At 51.1% G+C, this 20,804-nt stretch overlaps 2 protein-coding genes across 2 annotated transcripts; one reads left to right on the top strand and one right to left on the bottom strand.

The window, feature by feature from the left end:
• Positions 1–20: 20 nt before the first annotated feature.
• Positions 21–16,868, bottom strand: HAGH (hydroxyacylglutathione hydrolase). Its single transcript, XM_081257116.1, has 9 exons — positions 16,742–16,868; positions 14,125–14,300; positions 13,546–13,610; positions 11,361–11,478; positions 10,319–10,427; positions 6,821–6,924; positions 6,407–6,508; positions 744–823; positions 21–262 (listed from the first exon to the last, which is right to left on the bottom strand). Exons 1-9 carry the CDS (start codon positions 16,815–16,817, stop codon positions 163–165), a joined length of 930 nt encoding a protein of 309 aa, XP_081113242.1. The 5' UTR covers positions 16,818–16,868; the 3' UTR covers positions 21–162.
• A 119-nt stretch (positions 16,869–16,987) lies between these two features.
• FAHD1 (fumarylacetoacetate hydrolase domain containing 1) lies at positions 16,988–20,587 on the top strand. Its single transcript, XM_081257117.1, has one exon. It carries the CDS (start codon positions 17,279–17,281, stop codon positions 17,942–17,944), a length of 666 nt encoding a protein of 221 aa, XP_081113243.1. The 5' UTR covers positions 16,988–17,278; the 3' UTR covers positions 17,945–20,587.
• Positions 20,588–20,804: the final 217 nt, after the last annotated feature.

The raw sequence follows: 20,804 nt of genomic DNA, 5'->3' as shown, positions 1-20,804 counted from the left end.
ATTTGATAACACAAGCAAAGTGCTCTGAAATTAATTTAAAATTAAACTGAGACTGAATTTCCTGCACTCCTAGCCAGAAATTCACCTAACACATCTGAATACCCAAATGTGGTTGAAGGTGGCCGCAGCCGCAGCCTTGGACACCCAGGCCCCGCAGCCACCTCAGTCCCGCGGCACCTTGAAGTGGTCCTTCTCTTTGCGGATGGCCCTCATGGTGGTCACAGGGTCCATCTCACCCGCGTGCTGCTGCACAGTCTTCTCCCTGCGGAAGCCAAGCACCAGGCTGCAGGCAGCACCCTGCGCCCGCTGGCCCACCACCCCTCCCAGGGCACCACAGAAGAAAAAAGCCTGTAGGAGACGGGACGTTCTTAAAAATGAAATGCAACAGCCAACGGCCAACTCAGGTGTTTCTAACTGTGGGAAACATGCTGGCCAAGCCAGTCCTGCTGGTGACCTGGAAAGCGGGGACACCAACTCCACGCTGGCATCCAGCACTGCCCAGTGCCTAGAGGCTCCCCAAGCACAAGTCTCATCCACCTATGGATCCAGGCTCCAGGGTCAGAAAGGACCCTACACCCTAGCCAGGGCGCCAAGAAAAGCATCCCCCTTTAAGAGGTGTCTCATTCTTTGGCTACACTTCAAACAGATTTCAGGGCAGCCCCTCTCCCACCCGGGCTCTTCAGGAGTCGGGGTGGTGGAGGCGGAGATGCCCGAGGACAGCGTGGGACCCACCGCTCCCTCACCTCACTCTCATGAATGGGTTGTAGGTGAACTCCTCTGCAATGGTGGATGGCACCGTAGGCTCCCCGATGCTGTACTTCTCCTGCAAGAAAAGTGGGTCCCTTTAATGCAGAAACTTCTAAAGGTGACACTTCAAAAAGCCTCCTAATGGTCTTCCAACGTCGTCCGACTGAGAAGATAAAGTGAGCAGTGGGTCAGTACCAGGACAGGCCCTTCCCTGCCCGTGGAGAGGAGATGTGAGTGCTCCAGCTGCCACCAACAACCCTCTCTCCTTCCTTTGCTGTCTTGGAGGTGCAGGGGCACGAGGAGCTTTCTTTTCATTAATACAGAGGTCATAACTAGCAAAAATGCAGAAGACAGACAAGAAGAAAACATAGCCCCACCCCCAAGACAGCATGTGGGTCGTGAGCACCTCACTGCCAGGAAGAACAGTGAGGCAACAGGTTCCCGGGGTCCCTCCCCTGCAGTGACAGCCCCCCAGAGGGCAGCTCTCATCACAGGGTGTTCAGGCAGCTCGTCACCTCCACTCAGGACCAGGATGGCCTTGCTTCTAATCAACACTGACCAGGGAAGGTGGAGAGAAGACACATACTGGGACGTCTGGCCAACTGTTCACTCCTATAGAAATGCCTACAGGAAGGAGGTCAGAGTTAACAGCTGGGGGTTTCCACCCTGCCCGCAGCCCCTGCCCTGCTACTGCTGGGCTCACCCTGAGGGCCACAGGGCCAGTGAGTGGACAGCCATTGTCAGCACGCACACCCAGGCTTCCTGACCATCAGGGGCCCTCAGACCCAAAGGTCCCGATCCCACCCACACTGAGCAGTGGCATCGAGAAGTAATCCTTTAACCGCTGGAGGTGGGTCAAGTTGGAGTCTGGTGGGAGGTCAAGAGGAAGGCTTAGGGACTTCCCTGGTGGTGCAGTGGTTAAGAATCTGCCTGCCAGTGCAGGGGACATGGATTTGAGCCCTGGTCCGGGAAGATCCCACATGCTGCGGAATAACTAAGCCCGTGTGCCACAGCTACTGACCCTGCACTCTAGAGCCTGCGAGCCACAGCTACTGAGCCTGCGCACCACAATAACTGAAGCCCATGTGCCTAGAGCCCATGCTCCACAACAAGAGAAGCCACCACAATGAGAAGCCTGCGCACCACAATGAAGAGTAGTCCCCGCTCACCGCAAGTAGAGAAAGCCCGTGCAGCAACGAAGACCCAACACAGCCAAAAAATTAATTTTTTTTAAAAAAAGATGAAGGCTTATTGCTAACCTCTGAACTTTCCCTTCTGGTGAAAACAAGCATAGAATGTTTTATAATATTCCCTGCACTTCCTCCAATATTCTCACTCCTCCTAAGAAATCTTCCTCCACCTCTTATGAAGGAAGAAAACAACTGAACTATTCTAAGGATAATTTTAAAACAGGTCCTTGTAGGCATAGTTGGGGGAGTGTAAACTGTCATAACCTTTTGGATTATTAAGATGAGTGTTAACACGCAGAGACTTCCTACAGAAGTATGAATATGAAGCACACAAATGTAACGACTTACATTTGAGGATGTTGTTCCCTGTAGCACAATTTATAAGAGCAAAAATGTTGGAAACTCTAACTTCTCCCTAACTGTATCGGTAAAATGATTTACGGTTGACGTCCACACATTAGTATGTTTTACTTATTAAAAAGAATGAAAGTAAGATGGATAAATAGGCAGTGATAAAATTAGTAAAATGTTACTAGAAAGGTGTTGGGTATATGACTGTTCACTATGAAATTCTTTCATCTTTTCTGTATGTGTGAAAATTTTCATAATAAAAAGTTGAAAAGGCTAAAAAAAAGTTTAACACAGTTCAGTATAACCTATGTGTCAAAGAAGAAATCACAAGGGATATCTTAAAATATTTCAAATTGAAGATAATGAAAATAAAACATGTCAAAATTTGTGCTGCTAAAAGCAGTACTTGGGGGTAAGTTCTTAGCTTTACGTGCTTATATTATAAAAGAAGAAAGATCTAAAATCAATGACCGGGACTTCCCTGGTGGCGCAGTGGTTAAGAATCTGCCTGCCAATGCAGGGGACATGGGTTTGAGCCCTGGTCTGGGAAGATCCCACATGCCACAAAGTGGCTGGGCCCGTGAGCCATGGCTGCTGAGCCTGCATGTCCGGAGCCTGTGCTCCGCAACGGGAGAGGCCACAACAGTGAGAGGCCCGCATAACGCAAAAAAAAAAGAAAAAAAAAAGAATCTATAAAAAGAAGAACAAAGCAAATCCAAAGTAAGCAGAAGGAAAGAGTTTTTTAAACTTTATCTTCTTAAGAACAGAAATCAGTGCAATGGAAAAACAAACAAGGAAAATTAAGGCAAAAGTTGTGCTTTTAAAAGATCAACAAAATTGATAAGAACAATGAAAAAAATTGGCAACATCAGAAATGAAAGAGGGGCAATCACTACAGATCCAATAAATATTGGCAGTGGGTGGCAGGGGAGGGGTTGGCAGTTTAAATCATATTGATCTAAAAGTAAAAGCTAAAACTATAAAGGCTCCAAAAGAAAACATAGGAGGTTTTTTTGACCTTGGCAAAAGCAAAGATTTCTTAGATGGGAGATAAAAAGTATGAACCACAAAAGAAAATTAATATGCTGGACTTCATCAGAATTTAAAATGTTTGCTCTTCAAAAGACACTGTTGAGAAAACAAAAGTCAAGTCACAGAATGGGAGATACTATTCACAATACACATATCTGAAAAAGGACTTGTACCTAGAATATACTTTAAAAAAAAAACTTATTATTCAATAATAAGAAGACAATCCAGTTTTTTAAATAGGCAAAAAATCTGAACAAACACTTCATAAAATGGCCAACAGGCACATGGAAAGATGTTCAACATTATTAGGCACTAAGGAAATGCAAATTAAAACCATAATGAAATACTACTACACCCCCATTAAAATGACTAAAATTAAAAAGACAGACAATACCAAGTGTTGGTGAGGACGTGGAACACCTGGAACTCTCATACTTTGCTGGTGGGAATGTAAAACAATACAGTCGCTTAGAAAACAGCTTGGCAGTTTCTTTACAAGTTTCGACTTAGGACTTCCCTGGTGGTCCAGTGGTAAAGAATCCATCCTGCAATGCAGGGGACGTGGGTTTGATTCCCCGGTCAGGGAACTAAGATCCCACATGCCATGGGGCAACTAAGCCCGGGCGCCACAACTACTGAGCCCACGCGCCTCAACTAGAGAGCCTCACATGCCGCGAACTACAGAGCCCACGTGCTCTGAAGCCCATGCGCCACAACTAGAGAGAAAACCCACGCGCCGCAACTAGAGAGAAGCCCGCGCACTGCAATGAAAGATCCCGCATGCCACAACTAAAGACCCAATGCAGCCAAAAATAAATTTAAAAAAAGACTGAACAAGTTTTGACTTAATACATACACCTAATACAACCCAGCCATTCCACTCCTAGATATTTACTCAAGAGTAATTAAAACATATGTCACACAAAGACTTGTACACAAACGTTCATAGCAGCTTTATTCACAATGGCCAATAACTAGAAACACAAATGTCTATCAACAGGTGAATGGATAAACAAAATGTGGTATATCCAAACAAAGGAATACTACCTGGCAGTGAAAAGGAATGAACAATACATGCAGCAACATGAATGAATCTCAAAATCATTCTGCTGAGTAAAAAAAGATGCAAGAGTACATACTGTATAGTTCCATTTATATGAAATTCTAGAAAATGTGAACTAAGTTCTAGTGGCATACTGGAGCAGGGCAGAGAAAATGAGGCATGAGGAAGTTTTGGGAGGTGATGGAAATGTTATGTACCTTAAATATAGTGGGAGTTGTTTAATTGGTATATACATCTGTCAAAATTCACTCAATTGTTCACTTCAAATGGATGCAATTTATTACATGTGAACTAAACCTCAACAAGCTTGATAATAAAAAGGGAAACTATGAAAACTATGCCAGTAAATTTGAAAACCTTGATGAAATGGACAAATTCCTTGAAAGATACTAGTTGCTAACAAAACTGACTCAAGAAAATATAAAAATCTATGGGCTTCCCTGGTGGTGCAGTGGTTGAGAGTCCTCCTGCCAATGCAGGGGACAGGGGTTCGTGCCCCGGTCCGGGAAGATCCCACATGCCGCGGAGCAGCTGGGCCCGTGAGCCATGGCTGCTGAGCCTGTGCGTCCGGAGCCTGTGCTCCGCGCCGGGAGAGGCCACAACAGTGAGAGGCCCACGTACCACAAAAAATAAATAAATAAATAAAAATCTAACAGCCCCACACAAATTAAAGACATTAATTCATAACAAAAAAATCTTTCCACAAAAAAGAATTCAATGTCCAGAAGGCTATGTCAGTGAATTCTAACAAACACTAAAGGAAGAAATAATAACAATCATAGAAAAACTCTTTCAGAAAAGAGGAGGAAGCACTTCCAACTCATTTTATGAGGCCAGCATTACCCTGATATAAGACAAAGACATTACAAGAAAATAAAACTACAAACCGATATCCCTTATGAACACAGACACAAAAACAGACACCATGACTAAGGTTTATCCAGAAAGCAAGGTTGGTTTAACATTTGAAACCAAGTGATATACTTCACCAGATTAACAGAGTAAGGGAGAAAAAAATGTATGATTACATAATAGATGAAGAAAAATCATTTGACAAAATTCAACACACACTCATGACAAAAACTCTCAGAAAACCAGGAATATATGTGAACTTCAACAACCTGATATAAAGAAGACTTACAAACAGGTAAATTATCCTCAAGCAGATAACCATGAAAAGAATAAGCTTAATATGTTTGGACTGCTATGGAAAGAGCACTAAGACCCATTATTAAGTGACAAGGAAGCCACAAAATAACACACAGGATGAGTTTTTTATATTAAGTATTCTTATGTGCACACTGCAAAAAAAAAAAAAAGGAATAACATTTATCAACCTATTACAGTAGTGTCTGAATTTTTATAAGTATTATTTTGCAAGCCTACCTCGCAAAACTGATAAAGATGCTTGACAAAAACAGGTGACTTATGAAAAAAACAAAAACTGTGAGACCATTCCTCACTGAACTCAGCAGAAGGGAGGCCAGCACCTGAGGACTCCCAGGTGTGTGCATTTCTTACCAACACCATTTCTCAGTGACTGAAGAGGGAACACAGACACCTGAGTCCAGGAGAACGTCCTCAGCCCAGCTGCCTGCAGCAGCGTTTCCAAACCCCCCCCACAGAAGGTGCCTCCAGGACAACACGCCAACCCCTGGGCCGAGCCATGGGGCATGTTGGGGGCCGTGTCTGAAATAAATGCCTTTCAGACAAGCAGCCTCCAGGGTGAATCCACTGCCCACAGACAGCAGGGAGGGGCTGGGACCTGCTGCTTTGGCCTCACCTGGGCCCTTGTTGAAAATGCAGAATCCCAAGCCCAGCCCTGACCCACAGAGTCAGAAAGGATCTTAAGCAGACAACCAGGGCTTCTTGCTCCAAGCTGGGCTGTCTAAACCCCGCCTTGCCTACTGCCCGGAGGAGCACTTTCTGCCCACTCTGAAGCGGGCACCATGAGCTCCGTGCTCCTGGGAAAGTGGCATCACAGTGCCTGACCCCAGGACACACCCGAGTGCGTCACGCTCACCTTGGCCCAGGCCAGTTTCTCCTGGATGGCGGCATTGCTGGGCTCCACGTGGTGAGCAAACTTGAGGTTGTTGATGGTGTATTCGTGGCCACAGTACACTCTCTGGGGAAAAAGCCAAGCCCGCCAGCTCTGAGGAGACTCGTTAACCTGCCCTCTAGCCCCTCAGAGACGGGTGTGAGGGACCTGGCTGGTCCTGGGGGCAGGACCCACGAGACGTCCCTCAGGACAAGGACACATCTTACGTGTATGTTAAATGACAATGAAAAGTATGCTTAAAGAAAAAACACACTTCCAGAAGCAATGCCTCTACCCTCCTGCTCCTCCCAAGATGCAGGGGAGACCCCAATGGGGGGAGCCAGCAGGGTCCTCCCACCACCGGGCGAGCAAGCGGGTGGCAGGTGGGGCACTGCCTACCGTGTCTGGAGGGAGCCGGCCCAGGACCTCGAGCAGGGCTTTGTACATCTCATCCGCTGTCCCCTCGTAGAACTTCCCGCAGCCAGCCACAAACAATGTGTCACCTGTAAGACAGGACAGTGTGGAGCTGGAGGGGCTGTCAGCAGTGCACGCCCCCTCGAGGGCCAGGGCTCTGCCCTGACCCCTGTGCTGACCGGGCCACAGCCCCAGACCTGACCTCCACCCCGACAGGGCCCAGGGACGACCCACGAGTACTGGTTTCCACCCTTCCCAAACTTTTTCCCTCAAGTTGCACTAACTGGCACCGCCAGGCCCCAAACAGCTGTCCAGACCCAATCCTTAGGGTCACCCTGACTGCTCCCTTCACCGCCCAGTCCTATCAGTCATAGCTCTGAGAACCCCCAAAACCCAGCCCTTTCCCCCACCCATCCAGCAGCCCCCTCCCAGGCCAGACCTTCCTGTGACTTCCCTTACTCCTGACAGCCAGCACCATTCTGTAAGACCCCCATGATCTTGACTGGACCCTCCAGGAGCCCCTCACGTGGGACCACAGCCCCCATGGGCCCTTGAGACACGGACCTGCCACCTCCCAGACTTGCCCCCTTCCTGCCGCAGCCCTCCCCCCACCTGACACCCACCAGGTCTCCACGTGCTGCTTCCCTCCCCCAAGGCTCTTCCCTGAGAACGGGCTTCATGCCCAGCGGACACCCACGGCACATTTGTTCTCCAGGCCCCTGGGTGGGGGAGGGCCTGGGACCCCACAATAGGGAGCAACAATCCCCCTCCACCAGCGTTTGCCAGGCCTCTTCCCAGGGAGCTCCAGGCCAGGCCAGGCCACTGCCCACCCAGTGGCCATGGTGCAGCACTGTCCCCTCAGAACAAGACCACAGATAAGAGAGTTGGGTAGCCGGTGAGCAAAGCCTCAACACACAGGACTGGGGCTATGCCCTAAAGGACCCCTCAACCTCCGTTCTGGGCACCAGTGAGAGGCCAAGGAGAGCCCAGAGGAGGACAGGCCGTGAGCAGGCACAGTAGGCTGGGGGGGATCTGGTCCTCCCTCCAGGGACCAGCAGTACCTGCTGTTTACACACCTGAATTTCATGGGCCTCCTGCCACAGGGGCTGGGGAGCCAGCCTGGGCCTCCTCCGTGGGGCCATGTCCTCAACCAGCAGGACACTGAGAGACCTGGGGGCTCCCACGTCTCTCCCTGGCAGTGGGACCACCATTCACCTGCACCCCCAGCCTCTTGCTGACTGCTCTCCACCTTCACCACCAGCTGCTAAGAGTGCCTGGAGGCGTCCCTCCCCTACGCAGGCTGCCCCACCCCCAGGCTCTACAGAGCCAGCCTTGCCTCTCCTCCCTGCACACTGGGCCACGGTTCTAGCATCGACTTCAGCCTCCATTTCCCCACCGCCGCCACCTGAGCTGCTCCTGGCGCTCGCTGCCATGAGTTCCCAAATCTGAGGTCCCAGATCCTGACCTCTCAAACAGACAACCCGCTAGTGCCATCAGAGCACCCTGCTCCAGGCCTGCCCCCCCCAAACAGCCATCCCATCTTGCTCCCCTGCTCTGTGGGTGCCCAGTCCTGCCCACCACGTCCCAGGGCCACATGCACACCCTTCTCTGGGCTGTCACCTCCTCTGCTTGCATCCTTTTCCCTTTGTTCAGCTCACCCCAGAGGAGAAGGGAGCAGGGCCATGGGTCACTCACATCCGAGCTCGAGGCCTGGAGCTGCCAGTCACCTCACCTCTGGACGCTGCAGGTTCCTCAGCCATGCACACAGAGGCCAGCCGGGGCCCTGCTGGACTGCCCTGCTCCCCTGGTCCTCACTGCTGATGCCCCAGACAGCTCAGCTTCACCACTGAAGACCCTGTGTGACTCTCACCTATTTAGTACAAAAGCTACCAATTAGACAACGCGCTCCCCTGCCGGCCGCTGTCATGCGGACTAGAGAACAGCACGTGTAGGACACGGTCCAGGGCCTGCCTGGCGGTAACCAGCCCTCCACACCTTACACAACCGGCACTCGGCTTCTAACATGAGCGCGGTCCAAGGGGGCCACCGCCACGGGCCCGCACAACCCCAGGCCCTGCCGGGGGCAGACAGACACCCAGGAGCCAGGCAGCATGGCAGAGACAGGAGCGCAGTTGTGAGTTCACCAGGCCCAGCGCTGGTTCCACACCCCTCACCTCACACCCACAACCACCCAGTGGGGGAGACCCCACACCCACCACTGACGCAGGGGAAACTGTGCTTGAGAGGAGGTTCACACCTCGCACAGGCAGCCAGCCCACCTGCCCCAAAGCGCTGTCTGCTGAGGCCCATCGGGAGGCCAGGGGCTCCCACAACATGCCCAGGGGCCCGTGGCCCACACTCAGCAGTCGGCTCAGAGCCCACACATCCTGCTACTGCAGCAAAGACCCTGAAAATGACTGTATTTTTAAAAATAAACATAATAGATTCGGAGACAATTTTGGATCTACAGACAAGCTGCAGGGACAGTCCAGAGGCCCTGTGACCCCTCATTTGGCCTGTGTGTCCCTTCATGCTAGCGTCCCCACCCCTGACCTCATGTGGCTTTCCCATCGACACCCTTTCCCCACTCCAGGAGCCCACACTGCTTCAGCTGTTGTATTTTTAAACAAACTTCCACTGCGGTTATAATATCATGATTGTTACATAACTGGGGAAGACTAAAGACTGAAAACTGCTTATACTGGCTAAACAAGCTAAGGGGACAGAGGGTCCTGCTCTGTGCCCATCCACGGCCACTGGCTCACACTGCCCTGAACACCCACCGTCACACGGCCGCTCCGCTTCACAGGTTCCCCAACCACCATCAAGATTCTTCCATTTCCTCTCAAAAGGAGAAACACCTCCAATTGCTGGAAAGGCCTGCTCGCCCTAACCGAGAGCCACTCACACAGCCCGATACTGGTGGGGCTTCACCTCCACCTTCCAAGCTCTTTGGGCCATCGTGTGCGACACCCTGACCTGGGGCTGGCTTTTGCCAGACCCACTCAGCTCACGGCCCGTGGAGGGATGGGGCAGCACCCAGCACCAATCAGGCCCCACACAAGGCGGGTCTGACTGGCTCCACTTGGGGTCTCCCTTGGCCCCCCACTTGCCCACCTGTCTGGTGCTGGACGTAGTGGGGGCTGGGACTGCACCCCCACCAGGCAGAGTCTCTCAAGGAAAGGCTTGTCCCCATGCACCTGACAGCAATGACCAGGATCAGAGGGGCGCATTCGGGCCAGCCCCGTGAGGAGGTGGCACCCCCACCACGTTCCCACCACAGCTGCCTGTACCCTGGACATGTTTGAAGCCAAGTCCCAGGCTCTACCCTGAGGGTTGTGGTCCTCCTCACAGAGCCCAGCACAGTCTGCCTGGCAGGAGATGCTCTGCTGCTCTGCCCAAAGGTGTGCAAAGCCATCCCTATGCCAAGAGGGTCTTTGCAAAGAATGCCAGACCCCCCAGCTCAAACACCTGAATACTCACCTGTGAACACCATGGGGGGCTCGGGACTGTTGGGTTTGCTCACAAGGTAGCAGATGTGTCCGGAAGTGTGACATGGCGTCGACAGGCACTTGACGTTGAGAGACCCCACCTTAAACAGAGCACACACTGGCCTGTGCTCCCTGCATGTGGGGAGCCTGTCCTAAGGCTCACAGATTCTCCCAGACCCCACGCCCGCCCCACAGCAGGAGCTGCCACTAAGGGCGAGTGGGCTTCCACAGCCACTGCTCCATTGAGCAAGTCATGGGTCTTGCTGGTGACCACAGGACCCAGTCCTTGAGGGTACCCCAGATGCAGGGACCCCCTGGAAGCCGGTGTTTGCTGGTATGCAAACCAAAGGGCTGATTTTGTTTTCTCCTCAAAACCAGGCCAAATCTGAACCAGGCGTCTTGCCAGAAAGGACAGTTTTCCTTCTTAGATGCTTGGCCTTTTGTTTTGTTTCCCTTCTCTGCCTCCACCCCCCACCCCATTCTTTACTTCAAAAACTGAAATGACAATGAATCCGTGTGCCCTTTACCTGGATCACTAAATGCTAACAGGTCCCACCTGTGTGGTACCTGCTCTGTTCACACACACATATCCTGACACACTGCCCCTACACACATATCCTAACACACTGCCCCTAGACACTCCAGCTACATCTCCTGAGAAAAGGACATCCTCCCACATAACCTCACTATCATCAACACCCAAGAAATTTAACACTGATGTCAAATATGATCCCACGTAGAGTCCGTATTTCAATGTCCCCAGTTGTCTCAAAACCATGCATACAGCTTCTCCCCTCAGCCGGTCACCATCTGCACGCTGATTTGCTTGCAATGCTCTCGACAGAAGGGACTATCCAGGCCCAGGCAGCCCCAAGAGCCCATCCACCCATGCACAGGCCAGGCCGTCTCCGCAGCTAAGCCCTTGAGTGCCCCTCTGGGTTCCTGGGGTAAGTGAGGGGACAGCCAGCAGGAGGCGGCTCTAGGGTCTGGAGCCCAGCAGGGCCACAATTGAGCCCCTTCCATTCACTCCTCACCTGCAGTGTGGACAGGTGTGTGACCTTGTGAGTCAGGGCTCCGATCCGGCCATCACCCCCATACACCTTCAACCCAGGCTCCAACTTGACCAGCTTCTCGTTCCCGCCAGCATGGTCCCTGGAAGTCGAAAAGGGGGGCTGGGGCTACTGCTGATACGAAGAGGGTTTGCCTTCTTTTACACCCTGACCAAACTGAATTTTTATTTTTCCCAGTTATGTTTCTCAGAAGAGAAATGCATCTTCCAACCCAGGATCCTCGCTTCTTGTCTGTCATTTGGCTCCACTGAAAAAGAATGTCCTCAGACACCCCATTCCCAAGAGAGGCATTTCTGTGCCCCTGCCGTGTTGCTGCAGAAGCTTCTGGAGCAGACGAACCAATTCACAAACACCTGGATAATCCCTATGCCCGTGGTTCCCAGACTTTGGGCGCATCAGAGTCACTTGAGGATCTGTAAACAGCGCCAAGGCCTGACTCCCAGCCACACATCCTGATGCAGTGGGCCTGGGGAAGCCCGCAGCCCAGGAGTTTTAAAGGCCCTCAGGTGATTCTGATTCACAGACCAGATGGGACCCACTGCCCCTAGCAGATCGCAAAGCTGTCTTCTACAACAATGCCCAGCTGCCAGAGGGGGATCTGTCCACCCAGGGACAGGCCAGCTCGGAATGACCTCCCCAAGTGACTCGAATGTGCAGCCAGCATTGAGGCACCTCCTGGACACTCATCCAGGAGTTCCCCACGCTTCCCAGGTCAAGAGAAGAGCTCCACGCCTTGGCCTTGTGGGGCAAGAAATACACTAGTGCAAGCCCTGCCAGGGTCTCGGGGCAGGGATGGGAGTGTCCTGAGCCCAGAAGATTAGCCTTTCCAGGATGAGGCGAGGGCTTTCCAATCACCAGGGAACACCTGCTCCTCACTACACATTCACCTACGGGCCCAGAAGCAGCAGGGCTCACAGATAAGAGGGGGCAGCCCTCCGCTCCCTACCCTGCAGGGGGCTGATACACACAGGCTGGCACCAAGCACTCAGCACACTCATCACTGACCCCCGAAAATGCCACCTATAAGTGGGAGGGTGGCACAGGCCACACCCTGGAGCTCAGTTTGGGGCCTGGTTTAGTTTTATAAGGCATCACAATGTGGGAAGAGCCGTGGGAGAGAGACTCCTATTGTGAAAAGCTGGGGAGGTGGAGTCCCCAAGCAGCCCCCCAACGCAGCCCCACAGAAGCCAGAGGAGTAAGTGCGCCTCGGCACCACACAGGGCGGAGTTCCTGAGAAAAGGAGCAGCTGTGCTAAGTAGCCACTGCAGATCCTTGGGCCTAAATCAGTCAGGAAGTAACACCTGATACCCCAGAGGCTAAACAACTCCAAAGATTCTCAGCGACTTAGTTACATCAACCAACAAGTTTCCAACACTTAGCAGACTTTGGCCAACCACATCCACATGACGCTCCCACACAGAAGATGAAAGGTGTCCTTTTACCCGAAGACATGCCCCAAGCTCCGTGAGATGCCACAGGAACAGGTTCAAAGACACTAGCTGCCCTCGGGCAGTTATTTGGAAAAGAAAATTCAGAGCCAAATAAACATTTTTTCCTAGCTTTGAAGAGCCTCAAAAGTTTCAAAAACCCACAAGGGCCTTGGGCAGGCAACTCTAGTCCTAAGACCCAAATATAAGAACTTTTTTCATCCTTTAGCCTTCAAATATCAAAAAAAACTGCAACCTCTCCAAATATGACTGCTTGATTTTCAAAAACACTAATGTCTAGACTAGTTCATTCCCCAACATCGAGGCCAATTTCCCACCACACAAGCACAAGAGCTTTCCAAGATGTTGCCTAGGTCCACCCATGGCCACAGGATATACAGCATAAGTCTCTCCCCTTGGAGCCCCCAAGTCACCAGACCCCATCACCAGGCCTGAGGGACACAGGGCAGCAGCATAGAGGCTAGCGCCCAGAAGCCCCGTCAGAACCCCACTGGGGCTGACCCTTAGCTCACAGCTGTGGAGGAGAGAAGGGCTTCCAGGGCTCTGAGCCCCTAGGCTCCCACCTGTGGGGGGACCCCTGGGAGGCTGCGAGTGCCCCACCCCCTCCACCTGGTGGACGCTCCCCCTTGGGGCGTGCGTGGCACAGCTGTAAGGCCCAAGCAACTCTGCTGGCACAGAAGTTCGGCCTCTGGAGCACTTACCAGTGGTGGTGGGTGGTGAGCACTGTAGTCAGCTTCACACCGTGCTTCCTCACCATTTCCACAACCTGCAACCAAACATGAGGCAGGACACAGGCCACAGTCACACCCCAGCACTGGCTCATCAGTCTGCAGGGTGATGCCCAGTGGAGCCTGCCAATTTGCCCCAGCTCCAGGAGAGCAGGGTGACAAGGAGGCTTTTTCTCCCTTGATCCGTTCGGCAGTTCAGTCCCACCCACAACCTCTCAAAGCCCCTCCAGCAGATACTGCCACTCTTAGAGGCAGCACTAAGGGGCAGAAAGCCCTGAGGAGGAGGAGAAAGTGCTGAGAAGGGCTCCTACTTCTACTTGCCCAGGGACTCTACAGACAGGAGCCCTTTTCTCTCCACTCCAAAGCCTTTGGTCGCTTCCACCCCTCTCACTGGCCCTTTGCCCCTGTAACAGAGTGGCTGGACACTAGTTTAATTGTTTTTCAAAAACCAAATGGATTCATTTCTGTTCAGCTTTGGCCAAGTTGCAAGGGCACTGTGGTTATCAAACTCATCAGGAGATGAAGAACTGGTGCTGAGGCCTCGCCTCCCACCTTCTGGGGCTGCACCGGATCCACAATGGCAGCCTCCTTGGTGTCATCATCGATGATCAGGTACATGTAATTGTCGGTCAGAGCAGGCAGTATCTCAACTTTCATCGTGCCCTGCTCCACGGTCAAGCTCTTCCTTAAATCCGTGTGATGGAGAAAGATTCCCAGCAGGGCTGGACCTGAAGACAAAATGCGGTTCCAGTCAGCGTCCACACGAGGCCACGCTGGGCCGAGACTTCAAAGCAAGCCCTTGGCCCAGCAGTCCAGGCGTCTGGGGAAGTGACATCCCAGGAATGCAACGTGGTGAGCCTCGAAATATGAGGTTTTCTAAGTTCTTTGATAAAGAAGAGGATAGCCTCATTTAACCACATCCGTAAGGAAAACAGAGAACACAATTCATGTTCATAATTGTGGAAATCAGCTCTTTCAGACTTAGGATCCCTATTTTCTTTTTCAAAGGTTCTGAAAGGACACAAATGCCAGCCTGTGCCTGTGATTCAAACCTCTGTCAGATGTGACCACTGCCAGTTCTGGGGTTGTTCACACCTGATTCAGAGAAAGACCATGAAGAATGAAAGCGCCAGGCCAGGCTCTTTTCCCTCGGCACATGGCTGCCTCTGCAAGCTAACAGAGCCTGAGTCCTATGCAGTTACTCACAGCCCTTCTCAGGTCTCAAGCCAGAAGAGAAAACAATATCCACTTTCGAATGGCAGGAACTGGAAATTTGGATAATGCACCAAAGCCACCCGGGGCCTGAGAAATGGGACAGCTGGTCACAACTGTTCTAGATTCGAGTGTGCATGATACAGAATCACCATCCAACTGAGCCAAAGAAGGCTGCCAGGGTGGGCTGGGAGTGACCAAGGGGCAAAAGCATCCTCCGCCCAGGAGACAGGTGCCAAAATGTTTTCAACAATAAAACTCCTATTCAATCTAAAAATTCCCAAAGGCCCCCAACAATACTTTAAATCTTAGCGTGAAAGGGATTAAAACTGCAAAAGGTGACAGAAGACAGCCATGAAATTCTGGAGTAGGTAGGTGCTGGGATGGGACCTCTCCAAAAAAAGGGATCCAGAGAGCAGGCAGCATCGACCGACAGACTGATAGACCACGTCCACGGGGGCCGTCTGAAGCAGAATTCAAGCTCATCTGCCATGGCCAGGGAACTGCCTGACTTGCAGCGTTAAGGATCACACAGAGGTAGCTAAGTCCTCCTTCCGACAACCAGCTGGGCTTTTTCCAGGCCCTTCTCCTCATGCTCAGCGAAACAAACATTTTCATATGACCAGGTTTCTGTGCTATGCCACCTCCTCTCAGCCCGGATATGTGCCATCCGAGCTCCAGGAGGACTACAGAGCAGAGTCAAGGCCAAGCCTTGAGACACATTTTGTTGGGCTTCTCTTGAACTGGATCCCTCCTTCTGCATGGCATCAAAGGGCTGGCGCCCCCTCTGAACGGGGCAGCCACACTCTTGCTGATTCCCTACAGCCCCACTTCCACCACCCGCCTGACTCCTGACACAGAAACTCTTAGCTCTGATGCTCTGACGAGTTCCCTATATGGAAAAAACCCAGCTTTCCTTAATAATGGTGACACACTGCGCACTCCAGAACCTTGACTGCTCTCAGTAAGATCTGGAAGTGGCCAAGGATGGCTTCCTTCTGCTTCATCTCCCTACTAGGGCTCTGCGGTCATTTAGCTAACTGCTAGCCAGCTCCAAAGACTCAGCTTAACCCACTGCCCCTATTGCTACATCAGCCAGATAAGATATCGGGAAATAAAGGCGATTTCAAAATTAAAGTCAAAATATTCCAACAAAGCAAAAGGTAACACAGTGAAAATGGAATCTGACAGCTGGAAGAGCAGGCCCTTGGAGGTCAGGGCGTCCATCGCCTCCCATTTTTGAGGCGGGGATAGGAGACCCAAAGAGGGCAAGGGTCCCACAGCTCACAGAACCCAGTTCTGCCCCAGGCTTTTCTTGCCGACCACAGCTCACATGAAAAGCTGTGATTCACTTCGTGGAGAATATACACAGCATTCTGTGCGGCTTCAGGCACAGTTCCATCATCCCAGGACGTTAGAAATAATGGGGTTTGTATGGGGCGCCGCAGTCAAGGAGGATGGGGGCGCTCGCTGGCTGCCAGGCAGACCCTGGGGAAGCAGGGGTCCTAAGACAGGGCTCCCGAGCGTCCCGGGAACACCCATTTCTTTACTTAGCACAAATCCTTCAGCAACCCCCAGCTGACAAGTTACCCCACTCTGTCTTCAGCCCTCTCAAGGTCTGACTCAACTGCTGTGTGGCCTTTTCTCGACCCCAATCGGCTTGCCTGCCGACATGAGTTAGGGGTTAAAATCCTGTGTCAATAAAAAACAGCGTCAGCCGCGGCGGCCCCAGCGGCTCCCCGCCGCCCCCCCGGTGCGGGCCCCGCGCTGGAACGCCTCACGGATTCCGGCCGGCCTAACCGCCGTTAGCCCGGCTACGACACCGGCCAGGACCCGCCGGCCGGGCGGCTCGCCTCGCCTCGCCCCCGCGGGCCGGTCACCGTGGCCCCGGCCCCTGTCAAGCCAGCGCCTTGGCACCCCGGCCTGTCCGGCCCCGCGGAGGCCCCGGTCCACCTACCCAGGCCGCGACGGGCGCAGGAGGCTCTCAGCGTAGGTAGGGTCCGGCAGCCGAGCAGCCAGCGGCCCAGCACCATGACCGAGTCGGAGGGCGGGCTGCGGCGCGAGGGGCGGGCGGGCTCTTCACGCTGGCGACGGCACACCGCGGCCAATCAGCGCCCGCCACCCCGCCCCCGGCCAATCAGCGCTCGCGTCCAAACCCGTGCCCTCAGTTCGCCCCGCCCTCCGGCCAATCAGCGCTCGCGGTCACACCGGCGCCTCCTTCGCGTTCCGCTGCCGCGATCTGACGGCCACCTGAGAGGCACCTGCGCAAGAATCTCAGCGTCTCTCCGGGGAGCGGGCCGCGTCCCGAGGCCGGGTAGCCCCGGGGCAGCCACTGGACAGCCGCTCCCAAGAGGAAGAGCGCCGCGACTCCCGGGCACCCGGCGGAGTCCGCGGGACGGCGCTCCGAGGTAGTTGGTCCTCTCCGGGTAGCCTTCGGCGTCCGGTGGCCAGCCGGGCAGAGTCCACGTGACTCAGGGGGGCAACAGGCAGGAGCATGGCTGCCACCAGACCGCTGTCCCGCTTCTGGGAGTGGGGGAAGAACATCGTGTGCGTGGGCAGGAACTACGCAGACCACGTCAGGGAGATGCAAAGCGCCGCACTGAGCGAGCCGGTGCTCTTCCTGAAGCCGTCCACCGCCTACGCCCCTGAGGGCTCGCCGGTCCTCATGCCCGCCTACACCCGCAACCTGCACCACGAGCTCGAGCTGGCCGTGGTGATGGGCAAGCGCTGCTGCGCCGTCCCGGAGGCCGCAGCCATGGACTACGTGGCCGGTTATGCTCTGTGCCTGGACATGACCGCCAGGGACGTGCAGGACGAGTGCAAGAAAAAGGGGCTGCCCTGGACTCTGGCCAAGAGCTTCACGGCCTCCTGCCCGGTCAGCGCGTTCGTGCCCAAAGAGAAGATCGCTGACCCTCACAACCTGAAGCTCTGGCTCAAGGTCAACGGCGAACTCAGGCAGGAGGGTGAGACATCCTCCATGATTTTTTCCATCCCCTACATCATCAGCTACGTTTCAAAGATCATGGCCTTGGAAGAAGGAGATATTATCTTGACCGGGACGCCAAAGGGAGTGGGACCCGTTAAAGAAAACGATGAGATCCAGGCTGGCATACACGGGGTCGTCAGTATGAGATTTACGGTGGAAAAGCCAGAATATTGAGGGTATACAAAGCACCCTAACTTCTTAACACGTTTCAGGGGGAAGGGGAACAAGACAAAAGCAAGAAAAGGTTATTTAATGTGATAATCCTTTAATGAGAAACCAATTTTTTAAAATGATTGGATTGCTATGCCTCAACTCAAGGAAGATGGACCGTCGGAGAAAAACTTGATCTAGAAGAGCTGGGCCAGAAATGGAAATGAGAAGCAGTGCCTCCTAGGAAACAACAAGCCAAATGTTCAGAAAACTTACTTTCCTTTTCTAAAACTGGACTGGATAAGACTTCAGTGGGTCATTCTGGGACCACGTGTTCAAGACTTAAAATCTGCAAAGGAAATGGAAAAGCACGTTTCATCAGTGTTTCCCAAAGTTCCTTGATCATGAAAATCATCTGGAGGTATTTGTAAAAGTAAAAATTTCCAAATTACTGGGCCATCCCAGGCCTAATGTATTAATTAATGGAATCAATCTCTGGCACTCCAAGTGATTCTTATCATGCAGATGTGGAAAAACACTACTCCACATAGTTAATTAAAAGTTTTATTTAATAAGTGAGCAATTAATGAAAACCTCACTTGTTTACTTACCGTGTGTATTCTGGCCCATAGATTCTGAGTTCGGGAGATAATGTTGAAACTACTGTTTCCCAAATAAATATGCTGTCTTTTGTGTGACCTAAAAGTGTACATTTTTCCCTCCAATAGTGGTTAGGAGGGACACATGCTCATTAACGGGCTTCAGACCTTGGTCTTTGGCCTCCAGAATACTGTGCTTTATTAACAGAGTTAATCAGCACCTACACCTCGCACCCAGCGATAAGGAAGCTTCAGGGAAGTCAAACTGCCTGGGAGTGCTGCTTTTGCTCTCACCTGCTCCCTTCTCTGACAAAAAGCTAAGTGAGATGCACAACACAGCTACCAGAGTGCCTGGCGGAGTCCTTTAGGCTTAGGCAGGCAGGAGCTCCTGCTGTTAGCCTAAACAGAAGGCACCTGCTGGCTCCTAACATTTATTGAGCACTTAGTACTACTAGGCACTGTTCCAAGAGTTTTCTGTGTATTATTTAATCCTCAACAAAGCTGGAGGGTGGTATTATTACTACCATCCCTGTTACACAGATGGAGACAGATTTAGAGGCTAGCCAGCCTGGCTGTGTGGTCACTCAGCTAAGTGGCAGAGCCAAGATGTAACCCAGCCATCCCAAGACCAAATCCTGAAGTCTTTTTTTTCCGTATTTTTTTTTATTGAAGTATAGTTGATTTACAGTGTTGTGCCAATCTCTGCTGCACAGCAAAGTGACTCAGTTTTACACGTATAGAAATTTTTTTAAATACTCTTTTCCACTATGGTTTATCCCAGGAGATTGGATATAGCTCCCTGTGCTCTTCAGTAGGACCTTGTTTATCCATTCTAAATGTACAAAACCTGAAGTCTTGACCACAATGCAGGCTGCGTCTTTTAAGTAGGTATATTAGAAAGTTCAAATGTTTAGGTCTTATGCAACCCCCAATTTATAATTTATTATGAGGAAGCATCATAGTTGGATTTGTTTATAAAATGTCATGCTATCTTTTCTCTTTTTTGTTTTGTTTTGTTTTGTTTGGCCACATCCGGGCCACAGCAGTGAAAGCCCAGAATCCTAACCACTAGGCCACTGGGGAACTCCCTTCTTTTATCTTTTAATAACATTTCTTTTTTCAAATGCTTAAGCAATAGATGTTTATTATAGAAGACTCAGTAAATATGTATAAGCTAAAAACCAAAACACCCCAAATTTCATATGCACAGAGACAGTCCAAATTAAGCTTTTGGTGTACATTCTTCCAAATCTGCAGATGTAATTGTGATCTTTTAAATAGAATTTGTTCATATCATACACTTTTCTAACCTTTTTCCACTATATATCGTGACTATCTTTTCATGTCAGCACATTTCAGTGATTGCATATGATGAAGTCAGTCCTCCATTTTTGGTCATTGAGATATTTTCTAATTATTTGCTAGTAGTTATTTCCTTTGGCTAGGTTCCCATAGTGGAAGAGCTGAATCAAGGGTATGCTTATATTGAGAGTTTATTAGTAAAACTATCAGATATGAGGTCCAGTTGAACCAAGTCTACCCAGCTGACAGATCTGAAAGCAAGCTAAAGGTACACAGCAGGAGCAGTGTTCACATATGGCCCCCTTGGGTGGACAAGCCAGCATCCAGATAATGTACAGTGCCCCTGAGATCAATGTTCACCCAGTGGTGGCACAAGCTTTGTCACAGACAGCTGCTATCAGCATTGCAGATATAGCACACAAACTCCTTGACTGCAGGAATCAAAAAGATACCAATTCTCATAATTCCTGATGTTGCTAAAATCACAATAATCCTAATACCCAGAAAGTACATTTTCACCAACTTTTATTTTTGAATAAATTTAAACCTACTATAAAATTGAAAGACTAATGCAACAAACTCCATATACACTGCACTAAATTCAACAATTGTTGACATTTGCTATGTTCATTCTCTCTCTTCCCACCCCACACCCTGTGTGTATACACACACACAAACAAACACGTTTTGGAAAACTGAAAACTGTGAGTTGCAGAAACACTCTACCCTTTCAGCATGCATCTCCTAAAAATAAGGACATTCTCCTATATGGTCACAATACCCTTATCACAACTTTTTAAAAATCCATGATATTATTAGTTCATATAGAGTATATGGCTTGACATCTGTTCTTCTGGACTTCTTTTTTTAAATTGTTCATTAGGCATATACTGTGAATATCTTTCCAGGTCGGTGCATATTTTCATAACCACTTTTAATGACTGTGTCTTAGATCATGTACCCCAGAAGCAGAGCCTTAAGTG

This window comes from Mesoplodon bidens (genome assembly GCF_964165515.1).
Source record: "Mesoplodon bidens genome assembly, chromosome: 15".
Lineage (NCBI taxonomy): Eukaryota > Metazoa > Chordata > Mammalia > Artiodactyla > Ziphiidae > Mesoplodon > Mesoplodon bidens.
The sequence above is the reverse complement of the archived record's forward strand: the minus strand, read 5'-3'. Positions and strand labels throughout refer to the sequence as shown.